Source organism: Glossina fuscipes, unplaced genomic scaffold (assembly GCF_014805625.2).
Source record: "Glossina fuscipes isolate IAEA_lab_2018 unplaced genomic scaffold, Yale_Gfus_2 0, whole genome shotgun sequence".
Classification (NCBI taxonomy): Eukaryota; Metazoa; Arthropoda; class Insecta; order Diptera; family Glossinidae; genus Glossina; species Glossina fuscipes.
Window position 1 is genome coordinate 40,182,117 of NW_023998414.1, and position 12,841 is coordinate 40,194,957.

At 34.1% G+C, this 12,841-nt stretch overlaps 1 protein-coding gene across 4 annotated transcripts in view; it reads right to left on the bottom strand.

Annotated features, from left to right (window-relative positions):
• Nucleotides 1-12,841, bottom strand: part of LOC119644242 (teneurin-a) — a 444,303-nt gene that overhangs the window by 119,005 nt on the left and 312,457 nt on the right. For all 4 annotated transcript variants that reach the window (XM_038043783.1, XM_038043776.1, XM_038043796.1 and 1 more), the window contains 3 exons: nucleotides 9,887-11,314; nucleotides 9,086-9,280; nucleotides 7,998-8,207 (listed from right to left, as the gene is read on the bottom strand). In XM_038043783.1, coding sequence (XP_037899711.1) covers nucleotides 7,998-8,207; nucleotides 9,086-9,280; nucleotides 9,887-11,314 — 1,833 coding nt within the window. The remainder of the gene's footprint in view (nucleotides 1-7,997; nucleotides 8,208-9,085; nucleotides 9,281-9,886; nucleotides 11,315-12,841) is intronic.

Consider the following 12,841-nt stretch of genomic DNA (forward strand, 5'->3'; position numbering starts at 1 on the left):
GTTACATCGACTTAATAAAGATCTTACCCTAATAAAATACTCTTTCCTAATATGGGTACGTTTTATATCGATTTTCCTAATCGAGAAAAGAATTAATTTAGCCAAGTTCAATACTATCGTTAATTCTGAGAATAAAATTCTTGACCTAATGTTCACTAATATGTCTCATATATTAGTTTCCCGAACTGATGCGTTCGTTCTTCCTGAAGATGTTTATCACCTTACAACTGCCCCTTCGTTGGATTTTACCACGCATCAGTCAGGAACGGAGGATGCCAAAGTCAAACGGTATCTCTTTAATAAAAACCAATTTTTTCTTAACTAGCGCTTGCTTATGCCATAGAGTGGTATATACCGGATCATTTAAATTGCATTACCTACCTGCCTTTTGTGCAATAGTGGTCCGATATGGTTCTCAGATGAGCGTACAAGGATTCGCAATGAAAAGAACTAAAGCTATCTAAAAACTGCAAAACAAGTAAGTTCACAGTTGATATTTCCCGTTACACTACCCGGTAAAACTACATATTTCGTAGTTAATAAAGAAAGGGCTTTATAAGTAAATGCATGCAACTTTTTCCACGAAACATATTCTGATCATATCTGTTATCCATTCACCGTGTTGTTCTTACCGAAGAAGAAGTTTTTCTTTTCTATTTATTGCTAAGGTTCTCTGTCAGCCACTATCTAAATATCTTGAATACATCACTTTCCACTGGCATTTATACTGGCGTGTAATACTTTAATTATTTGAGTCGGTTGACTCGTTCTCTTGTCTCGATGGTTTCCTTATCTCAACATGGGCTTCGCTGCGGAAAGTCTACCATTACAAATCTATTAGAACCATGTTATCATATTTTTAATGCTTTTTCCGAATGCTTTAACCAAATTGACGCTGTTTTCACAGACTTTAGTAAGGCATTTGATAGAGTGAATCATGATCTCCGTAGTTTGAAGCACACAGAGAGTAGTGTATGAATTGGTCCAATCCGAAGCGATATCTACCTTTTCAGGAGTGCCAAAAGGCAGTCATTTGGGTCCTTTGCTTTTTAATTTACTTACTAATGACCTTCCTGTTGTTGTCCTGCTGACGATGTTAAGCTATACCACTCCATTCGATATGTAATCGATGTCGAGTTCTTACTCATGATTTACTTTGACTGGCGTATGACGGGTATAGGAAAGATGTAATTTTCTAGATCTTCTCCTGTTGACTACACTTTCACAATTAATGGCAACAACATTGGGGGAATATCGTATCGTACAATTTTGTTTGATCAAAAAGTGAGCTTTAAGCTCCATACACAACTAATACTAGATAAAGGAAAGTCTTCGCTGGAGTTCAAAAACTTTGTTCTTTATTACATTAAAGTACTCTTCCGAGCACAATTTCACCATAAAACATCAAAAAACTAAGCATTTTTGCCATCTAAACCTTTATTTTTCATTAAAATCCTTGTACAGGATGGAATCCAAAATATTAGTTCTGCGTATTCCAAATACGGAAAGATGAGTTTCTATGTCATATTGCTACGATAGATTAACTTTTACCACAAAATATTGACAAACTAGACTTTTTTTACGATACGAAAATTCAGTTATCGTAAACAAGGTTATACCAAAGAGACTTCAAAAAATTACAATCATTTGACTTGAATTTTTCACAGCAGTTTAAAATGCCGAAATGTCGAATCGAGGAATTTTGAAAAATTGCGATCTTTCCAAAAAGTGATCGAAAATGTGCTCCGAACCAATGCATTATCAATGGGGTGCGTCGTTCTGAAGAGACATTAGGGCAGACAGAAAGACAAACGTAGATGTACACCGAAAATGATTCTGAATCGATGGGCATAATGCAAGGCCTCTATCTTCATTTTTTTTTTTTTTTGGCCATTGCACACAACTACGCTAACTTAATACACCCTTGTATCCTAAGTGATGTAGCATATAATTAGCAGTAAAATTCAAGGTAGAACATAGCGTGGATCGACAATTTGGTAGTGGTAATTGAATTAAAATTGTATTCGGCTACATTTTCAAATGAATGATTGAAGCGAACATTTAATTGTTGAATAATTCATATATATAACTATGTTGGCAATCCAGGACGTAATGTTGGCAAGAGTCCGAATTTTTCTTTTTTAAATTCAATAAAAGCTTTGTAAAAATATTTGGGGAAGCTTGACTCGAAGCCATTCAAAATGATAAGGAACTTTCATCGCATAAGCAACGATAATCTGAAAGAAAAAACTTCCATAGTCTAGTGAGACGAATCTGCGATTAATGCTCTAAATGAATTCACAAAAAATTTAATTTAAGATATTTAAGGTATGCAAATAACTTTTGCTTTCGAAAAAGTATCGACGAAGAAGCTTTAATATGTGACATATGCACCTTTTCTTCTACTGATAATGAGCTGAAAATAATCTCTTTCACGTGTATGTTAATACGAGAGATTACGCAATTTTCAGGTTTGTGTGAATAAACTTAAATCAAAATCAAAATCAAAATCAAAGAACTTTTAATTTTAATCCTTGACCCTCTTTATTGGCATTCCTCTCTTACAAATCTCTCTTTTCATATCGTGCATGCAACATACATAACATACTTATTTGACATGTTTTTGTCATATTTTATAACACATTTCATTTCTTAGAAAGGACAACATAAATATGATTACGCAGGATAGTCACTGTGGTCATAAAGTTGTACTTAATATTTATGCATTTATGATATATAAGTAAATATATAAGTGTGTGTGTGTGTGTGTGTGTGTGTGTGTGTGTGTGTGTGTGTGTGTATTACGTTCACATAATTCATGCCAAAAAATTTATCGAATTTTGCAATGAAGAGAAAGAAACCCCTCCGGGTTTCTATTGAATAAATGTAAAGAATGTTAAGTAAATCAAAGCTTCTAGGCCTCCTCTCGACATATAGCTTTAACACACTTTACTAAACTTTTCGTATAATACGATTCTGTTAGCAAATACAGTGAATTCAATTGAAACATCGTATAAAAAAAACAAAAAAAACAAAACTGAAAGTGGGGCAGAAAAAGCGAAGAAAGAAAGAGAGCATTTCATGTACGTAAGGTAGTCCTTCTATGTCCCTTTCAAGGAAAACAATGTTCCTTATGAAAGGTTATTTCAGATACAATGCGCTTAGTAATTGTGTGCAGGAAGTTTTTATTACAAATATAGGTCAATCTGTGGGAAGAAATGAAATTTTCATATTCATCAACTTAATCCGCTTATTATTGTTGTTGTAGTTATTGTTTATGCAGTGCAAGGAAAGAGTGCAGCATTAAATTAAAAATTGCATTTTTCATTAATCTGATACTTTTCTGAATCGAAGATTGGCCATGTGTCCGATTACTAAGCTTCAAGCGACGAATATTGTGAACACATATTCATTCATTATCGTTCGAAAAAAAAGGGCACTATTCTGCCAGTGATAACGTAACAGCGTTGTGCTGATAACATAGGCAATTCTAGTCAACTAACAGAAGAGATAGGGAGTTGCTGCTGTCTTGTGTGCCCAAGCCTGAGCACTCTGGTCTTCCATACTTGAGATTTTAACCCGGAAATGACAACTTGGTAGTCGCAGCTCTTACATAATATGAAAGTTTAAAGACACTGGACCTTCCAATCAATCTTTTTCAGCCATCAAGGAGACATCATTGGATATATAAATTTTTGCCAATTTTTCAGTTTTATAGTCAAAAATACACACGTACGTACGTAATTGTTCACATCTGCCTGTTTCTTATGGCTTACAACGTCTTATCCCACAAATTTTCAACAGTACAACTTCTTGCAACAACTAGTACGGCAAGGCAATTACACTCAACTTCTACCAGCAATAAGCTTAATCTCCGTCCCGATGTCAATCATTTTACCACGTCAAGTGTGACTCAGCCGAAATCCGTTCAAGTAAATCCTATAGACTTAGATTGTATGGAATCCAAATGACGATTTTTTTTGTTTTAAGCTAATGCTCCCCGGTACACTCCACACCGTTTATCTTTTTTCGGTCATTTCCATGACAGTTGGTTCATTTTTAATATTGTAATTACTTATCATTTGTGTGGAGTAAATTGTAAAGCTTCAATCTAGTTTCACTAGAAATGCACAGGTGCAAATTCGATTGAGAAAGATTTTGTTTTGTTGCAACAAAGGATAAAGTGTTTACTTATAATCACTAATTTTTAATTGTTTATATTTCCGATTGGTATTTTGAATCGACTTGGTTCGACATATGTCAAAATATTATATTCTTTGTATTACGCCATCTGGCCGGGAGTGGTCTTAGTAGTCATAGAATTACTACTGCCTATTACGTTACGTTACGGAACGGATTCATTAAGGTTAACAAGCAAAAACACTGTGATGGGACACGGCGCATCATTATACGGTCTAGACCACTTTACTCAATATAGTCATCCATGTAACGACTTTTTGAAATACGGCCCTATATTGAAACTGGTCGTTTATGCTTGAGTCAACACATGTCGTTCGACGTACCATAATTCGTGAAAATTTCTTTATAAATTGCGGTTTGTCCATTTAACACAAGACTACAAAACGGAAAGGCGGACAGACGGACAGACGGACAGACAGGCTAAGATCAATTCAGAAAATGACTCTGCATCAATTGGCATAATAAAAGATGAGTCTATCCCAAGTCCTTTTATGGTGCACGATATAAAAAGAGGAGCATAGCCTAAAAAAAAAATTATTAGTTAAGAAAATTTAAAAGATTTCCTTAATAATATTCGCACTTATACCTCGCATCTCATGTAATACATTGAAGCATGGGAAATAACAATAACTTTGTTTGGTAAGAGAAAGGCTTAATATTTTTTACGCAACTAGAACCGCATATATAATATATGTTAAGGTCTTCAATTTCCGTAAAGTGCATGAAATTTAGAAAAATTCTTTAATATTTTCTCATACAGCTAGCAAGCATTCTTGGATAATAGATACTTTAATTCCTTATTTTTATGCATCTGTTATGTATCTGGAAGGAAAACCGAACCAAACCGGACATAAACAATCAAACCAATGTCGATCTAAAGTATATTTGAGCATTTTATTAAGAATTTAATCAATCGTTTACCACATTATATGTAAATTACTAGTGAATTTTATATGCAAATATATCTACCGTTACCAATATAATATATATATATATATATATATATATATATGCGTTTCATTCAATCAGATGTATATGTTATATGTATATATGCATCAATATAAATATTTAAGTATTCATGTAAATATTTTATGAAAACCACAATTTTCTTCTACATACTCGTCATGTGTTTATTTACATTTACGAACACACACAAACATAAAATTATACATATATTGTGTATGTATGTATGTATGTATGTATTTATGTATGTATGTATTTATGTATTTATGTATATATGCATACAATATCCTATAGTTAGTTATTACTCTTTACAATATTGCTGTGAACATCTACACCTGTTTGAAATAAATTGGTAAAATTTGCATTGTAAACTAGTTATATTTTTACCAATTTTTCAAACTAATATTATTTAAATCCTTCATCATCATCATCATCATCATCATCATCATCATCATCATCATCATCATCATGATAATAATTATCATCGTATGACGGGACAGAAGTGGAACATAACACAAAAGAAAAAACATTGATTCAATTTATTATATTGGCTATAAAGTATAAATGCATCAGAATGGATGTATTGTTCATAAGTAAATACATTAAATATTTCATTATTATTATTAATTAATTTTAATTAATTTTATAGAATTAAATGCAAATGCATGTAAACATAAAAACCAAATCATGTTTAGTAAATATGTACAGAAGAAAGTTTTACTTGGGTTAGATCAAATTCTGAATACATGGCCATGAGCTCTACAGTTCATTATATTATATGACTTCAGTATGATGCTGTCGATTAAGCTCAAGTTGATATTCTTTGCATATACGTATTAATTAAAATTAGTCTAAAATATATTGAGCATTTACTGTTAATATGTAAATGTGAAGCACCCTAGATCCGAAATCATTTAACAGAGAAACTCTTGAACTTAATCTGATCTGGCAAATAGATTATAGGTAACTATTAAACGGAAATAACTGATACATGCATACGGAAGATGTTGTCGACAAAACCAGGGCATATGTACATGCAGTGAACCGCGAAAAATAGCAAAATAGAAAGAACTTGCATGAGATATTTAATGCTTTCACGGAATAGCTTAGGCTCTTTTATTTGCATGTTCGCTTAGTAAATCTCTGCTGCAATATTAGTGTTTCGGGAAGCATGGTATCCAAACTTTTCAGGATACGTTTCTTTGAATGTCGGCAAAAATCTGACAATTACCTCGACTATATATATATCATTTCCTTTTGATTTGCTTTTATTTAAAAATTTTAAACATTTATTTTCAGGCACTTGCTTAGTCGATGATTAACTTTAGGTAAATTTCAAAGCGGTAATGTTAAGCTATCCACCCATTGATAATACATTTTTGCGTCATGGTCTTTACCTTCATTGGAGAACGTGAATATTGAAAATCTTTTAATTATTCGGGACACAAACAGGTTGAGTATAATTTTAAAAATCACACTATGAACATAACATGGAATTGTCAGATAATTTCTGATTATTATGTGTCTAACCAGTCAAATCTCGAATACAACGGATATCTTTTAAATACGCATAACAACTTTATAACAACTTCATTGTCTCAATTAAATGAAAAGACCAAAGTGTTGCCTTGACTTTCGGTGCATATTTTTGCATATTACGAATCGAATGCCTTCGATATGTAACTTGTGAATATTGTACAGTGAATGCTATCTTCCGATGGCGTGCAGCTAAAGCATGATATGACCAGAGTTGTACTTTTGTGTCCATCATCGAAGGGTGAAGAAAATTTCAGAGCTACGTTCCTTACCAATACCGAATCCATATAGGTATGTCTGTCGATTCATCTGTCTGTCTTTGTGATTATATATGATTCTCGTAAAATTAAAATTTTGGTTTCAAATTAACAAGCAACATTGTAAGTTATTGCACGGAGATTTGTAGTGCAACTCGCCCACAATACTATATAGACTGACAACAGCTTTGCTTCCGAAACGTAAAGTCTTTCTTCCCTATTATTCATGACCCAAAATAGACACAGCAATGAAAAGTTGTCAATCTGAAAATGAAAGAGATCAACTACGTCCATCCAATAACATTTTTTTTTGCGGTGATGATGATATAAAACAATCGGTCACAGTCGATTACAATTTTTGTACTTCTTTTTGCCTTCGTACTTGTTATCTGAAATATTGTTCCCATCCTACGATATTTAGTGCCCTTCGCTGCGTTTAGCTGATTAGTATAATGAGATCGGAAGACTTTACTTATTTCGGCTGCTACCATGCCCACGTGCGGTATGCAATTATTCTTATTACGTTGGAACAAAATGAGCATAGCTTTCGCAATAATTAATTAATTTCATAAATTCTTTCCTCATACACGACTACAGGTCACTATATTTATCACAATGTACGAGGCTCGCATTAAATGCAAAAATGATGGGACGAAAGTGTTACAAAATCACCTAATCGCATGGAGTAAGATTTAAGTAATATTGAAAACAAAGAGGAAAGATTAAAAGTAAGCTTTGATAAAACATCACTTTCATAGGCTTTCTTGCTAATTGTTAGCATTTCGTGGTTTCGGTTAGTGGGTAGAGACTTTGTCGTGCTCTATCTTTGATAGAGTTTACATGAACATATCCTACCGCTTGCACAGAGGCTTCATTCATATTAATAGTATACATTTCATAAGTTTCATTTTCTTTGTTTATGGGCTTACTGGACGCATTTTCAGGCAGGAAACAACGATGGATACAACGGATTATGAATTTGAAAAAAAAAAAAAAAATATTTCCTTTTATTTTAAGTTAATTGCAAGCAATAGTACTTACCTTGTGAACAATCTGGACCAGTCCAATGACGTTCACATACACATTGTCCCGTTTCTAAATCATATGTACCGTGTTCTGAGCAGCCGGGTAAACATTGATATACTTGTTGGTCTATAGTACCACAATCTTCACCTTGCCAGCCAGCCTTACAATAGCATTGCCCCGCAACACATGTACCATGACCAGAACATAAAGGGTCAAGGCAATCATCTGTATCATCATCAAAACACAGCATACAAGTAACACGCAAGCAGCAACGTATCATTCGAAACGATTGGCAAGGAAGGGTAAGAGTCAAAGGTTGAAAGGAAAAATAAATAAGAAACAAGAAAATGTATTATTACCATTAAAAATGTTAGACACGTAATCAAGTGGTCATTAAAAGTTGGTAAGCACAGTTATACACGCGTGCACATACACATACACACACACACACACACACACACACACACACACACACACACACACACACACACACACACACACACACACACACACACACATACACACATAGGGACATACATACACTTAAATAGCTTGGATATTTAAGTAAAGTGCAATAAAGGATAACAAGAAATGAAACTAAATATTAAAAAGAAACGAAAACAAATTATTATATAAAGTTAATATTGAAGATCAAAGGAAAGTCTTTCAGAGGCTTAACGTAAACTTGAAGAAAAAGGAAAAAAGAAAAGCAATATTTTAATAAAAGAGAAACGTCAACACATTAATAGTAAATTTGTCGCTTTTTTACGTCTTTCTCTTTATCTATCTTTCTCACTCTATCACTCACTCACTCACTCTTGTTTTAAAATAAACTCAGAAAGTAGTACAAAGCATGCAATTTATTTCCTTTATTAGAATAAATATATACGTGCGTGTATATGTTGATGTGTGTGTGTGTGTGTATGTATGTGAGTGAATGTATATATATATATATATATATGTATGTATAAGTGAGTGTTTGCCCGATTTTTGTCAAACGCTGTGGACCAAAGTGCTTTATTATTATTATTATTATTATTATTATTATTTTTATTTGCTTCTTCGTATTTTTCATATCACAGCATAGTCAGGACGATACTTACGTTGATCACAGAAAGGACCTTTCCAGCCACGTTCACAATGACATTCACCTTCAATGCATCTGCCATGATTTGAACAATTCGGTACTTCACATTCACCCAACGGTATATCACATTCTGAACCCTTCCAGCCCTCCTCGCAATGACATACACCGCCACCGTAGTGACCATGAGCTGAACACAATACTGGACAAACACCTGCAGCAAGTAGAAGCAAGAAGGAAGAAATGTAACGTAAACATGGAGACTAAGGATTTCGTTTATTTGTTATTTGTTTGTTTGAATGTTTTCGTAATGTCAGGTTAAGAAAAACAAAGCACTGAATAAAAAAAAGAAAAAAAAAAAGAAAAAATAGAAAACGGAAAGTAAGGAAAAACAAACTTCCTACAGGTAAGTAAAGAGGAAATGTTTTTATATGTGTGTATATGTTATTGTGGATGTTTGTATTTTTCGTTTTCACCAAAGCTCCGTTGGCACACAAGAAAATTTGTTGAAAACAACATTAATTTTTTTGTTAGTGTTGTTTTAAATCTAAAGTAAAGAAAAACAGGTGACGATGACAGCTTTTGTTTATTTCTAAGGTGTTTTTTTGTTTTTTGTTTGCATTATCGCTCTTGTTGTTGTTGTTGTTGTTCTTGTTATTCTTGCTACTGATAAGTAATGCGTTTAAATTTCATTATGAAGTATAAGTGAATGCAATAACAAAAACACTACAAATTATAATATCATACCCTGTTCAAGTTTCAGTTAAAAATGATTCTTCTTAAATTGTATGAGTTTTGCATATCGCAAGGATTAACTTACTTTTTGAACAGTCGGAGCCTTGATAGCCATCTATGCAATCACATTTGCCCAAATAGCAACTGCCGCGGCCGGAGCAATCATTTGGGCAAGTGGTGCTAACACCTTCAGCTTCTTCTACTATCAGAGTGACCGAGTGAGAGACCAATTCATCGTTATAGACAGATATAAACCAAAGACCGGTGTCCAGATATTGTAAAAGAGAAACATTAACCATCATCGTATCCATATCTAAAGCCGGTAAACCACCGTCTAAACCGGCCGTTGCGCCCATGGCCGAACGCTTTCTTATGCGATGATATCTTAATTTTGTCGGCGAATGAATATTATTGCTATCGATATCAAAGTTATTCTCGAACGATACATCATCACCACCGTCGGCATCAGCACCATCATCGTCATCAGTATCATCATCGTCATCATCGTCATTGTCATCGGCATCGTCATTATTAATATTTCCCTCATCAAAATCTTCGGCATTGTCAACGTTGTCTTCATTAAAATCCCAATCATCGTTATCATCATCGCTAATGCGACTAAAAGTTAAACGTTTGCCATGCTTGTAGTGTAATTCGTCTGCTAATGATTGCTGCAAAAAGTCCGGTGACATTTTCACTAACGCATCCGCATACTCAAAATTTCCTCTCTCTTGCAAGCTATCATTATGAAAATGATTGAAAATACTGCGTCTATGACGTAAATGACTATCGAGTCGACCGCCTTTGATGAACTCCACAAAATCGTATTGGGTTACTGAGGGCGCCACGTTGCGGCGTGAGTACACTGCAAAATTGGCACCCCAGGGTAAAGTAAAATTGAACCGCACAAATGCCGGATGCTTGTTGCGAAATTCTAAATTCCAGAACTGGTAAGCTGGTATATTGGCATGATACAACTCATTGAAATCCTTTAGCTCAACGACCTGTGGCCACTTGAGTAACTGTTGCTGCGTTTGTTGTTGCTGTTGCTGCTGGTGAGCGGTGTACGATTGGTCTTGCAAATGGGCAGTAGCATCTTGTGCTAGATTTCCACCACCTACGCCCAGACCGACACCCATACCTAAGCCGTACATTTGACCATTCATGGTCGTCATACCTACACCGGATGCTAGTTGCTGATTAATGGCATGTGGTTGTTGCTGTTGTAATAGCAGTTGCTGTTGATGTTGTAGTTGTAGTGAAGGAGCTAAATTTTGGAAAATACCAACACTTAAACCAGCACCACCACCGCCGCCACCTAGACTAGAACTGTGGTCTGAGGTACTGGTCTGTACTGACTCTTCTGTGGGGTTTGCCGTAGGTGTTTGGCTACCCCCATTATGGTTGCTCACTTTCGCATTGCCTGCAGCATGTAGATCATGCGGTTGAGATTTGACATCTTGGACTAGGATGCAATTTGTTGTATCCATGTTAGGTTTCATAGAGCTCACAGCTGAAATTGCAAATGAAAAACACCACAAATGCAATAAAAAATCTTTTTTTTTCGACACAAATTGCTTAAAATTAAAGAAAGAACAAAATATCAAATGCTGATTAAGTGCTAACGTATGCATATATAACGTGCTCAACATCAATTGCCTTTAAATCAAATCCTAAAAAATGCTTATCTCTTTTTCTGGGCAACTATTAACATATGCTAATATAACGTTAGCAACAGACAGAAAATCCTTATATGTGAACGTTTGCGTACAATATTCCGGCTCATAAATCTTGTACAAAAATGTTGCTCGTAGCGTAAGTGAAGAGCCGCAAAGTACGCAGCATGTTGAGCATTTAAGTGTAAACCAAAAAAGTAGGCAATACGTAAAATTCTAATGTTTATGTCTATACAGATAATAGAAAAAAAAAATAAAAATAAAAAAAAATAAAACGAGGAAGAGGAAGAGGGAAAAGGAAATAAACAGTTAAAGATGAAGATTTTTTTTTTGTTTTGGTTGGGTCTTTAGCGCATATTTTGTATGCGAAACAGAACAGAAAAAACAAAATCTAATCGATTTCTGGTTTCGGTTTTACTTGGAAAGCTTCCTTTTTTTTTTGGTTTTTTTTTTTTTTTTTTTTTTTTTTTTTGCTAAATCAACATTTCACGTGTTATCATAAATCATAAAGTTATGCGAAATAAATTTACGTGTAGTTCCCAAAAAGAAGGGAAAAAACACCCATGTTTTTCGGTTCGTTCATTACGTTTATAATGTGAACGAATGCTGCTCCTAGCGTTAACCACTTCTGTTTTATAGCACGGAGAAAAATCAATGTCTATAATTTATGTGGCGAGAATCGGCAGTTGACTAACACAAGCATTTTCACAATGTATCGGCTGCTAGCACACATAAGTGCACACAAATATTTTCAATTTTTACTGGCAATACTTCCATTCCGATATGCGGTTCTGTAATCATTAACGGCCGAGGGTATATTGATTTTGTCATTTAACGTGCAACATGCAAGTATTAGCATTCAAAACGATCGAATGTGATTGGCAAAGGAATCGTGCAATCGATCGCTTTAGAGGAAAAAGTTGAAAGTACGGTAGACAGGTTGTGACGAAGATTGAAAAAGGAGTCTGAGTATGGACTCGTGGCTGACATCAATTAAGCATAGTCAATAAAATGATTGAGTTTCTCTATGAGTATAAAATTTCTGAACTCATCAAAATTCATCAATCTCCAATCTAATTGTTATCGCATTGTATGAAGCGAAGATGGAATATGCTTACAGTGCCATTATTTTATTTATTCAACTTTTGCCAAATAATCTGTTGTGGGTATGAAGTCGTGCGACTCACGCCGTCGCATATCAACTTTCTTTTGCCACATTTAAAAATTGGTTCTTTGACCATAAACGTTGATATTATATACCTACGTATGTATATTTATATATGTACATACACACATATATATATATATATATATATATATAAATAATATTTTTGTTTCGATTGTTTTATGAGGTATTAAGGGCA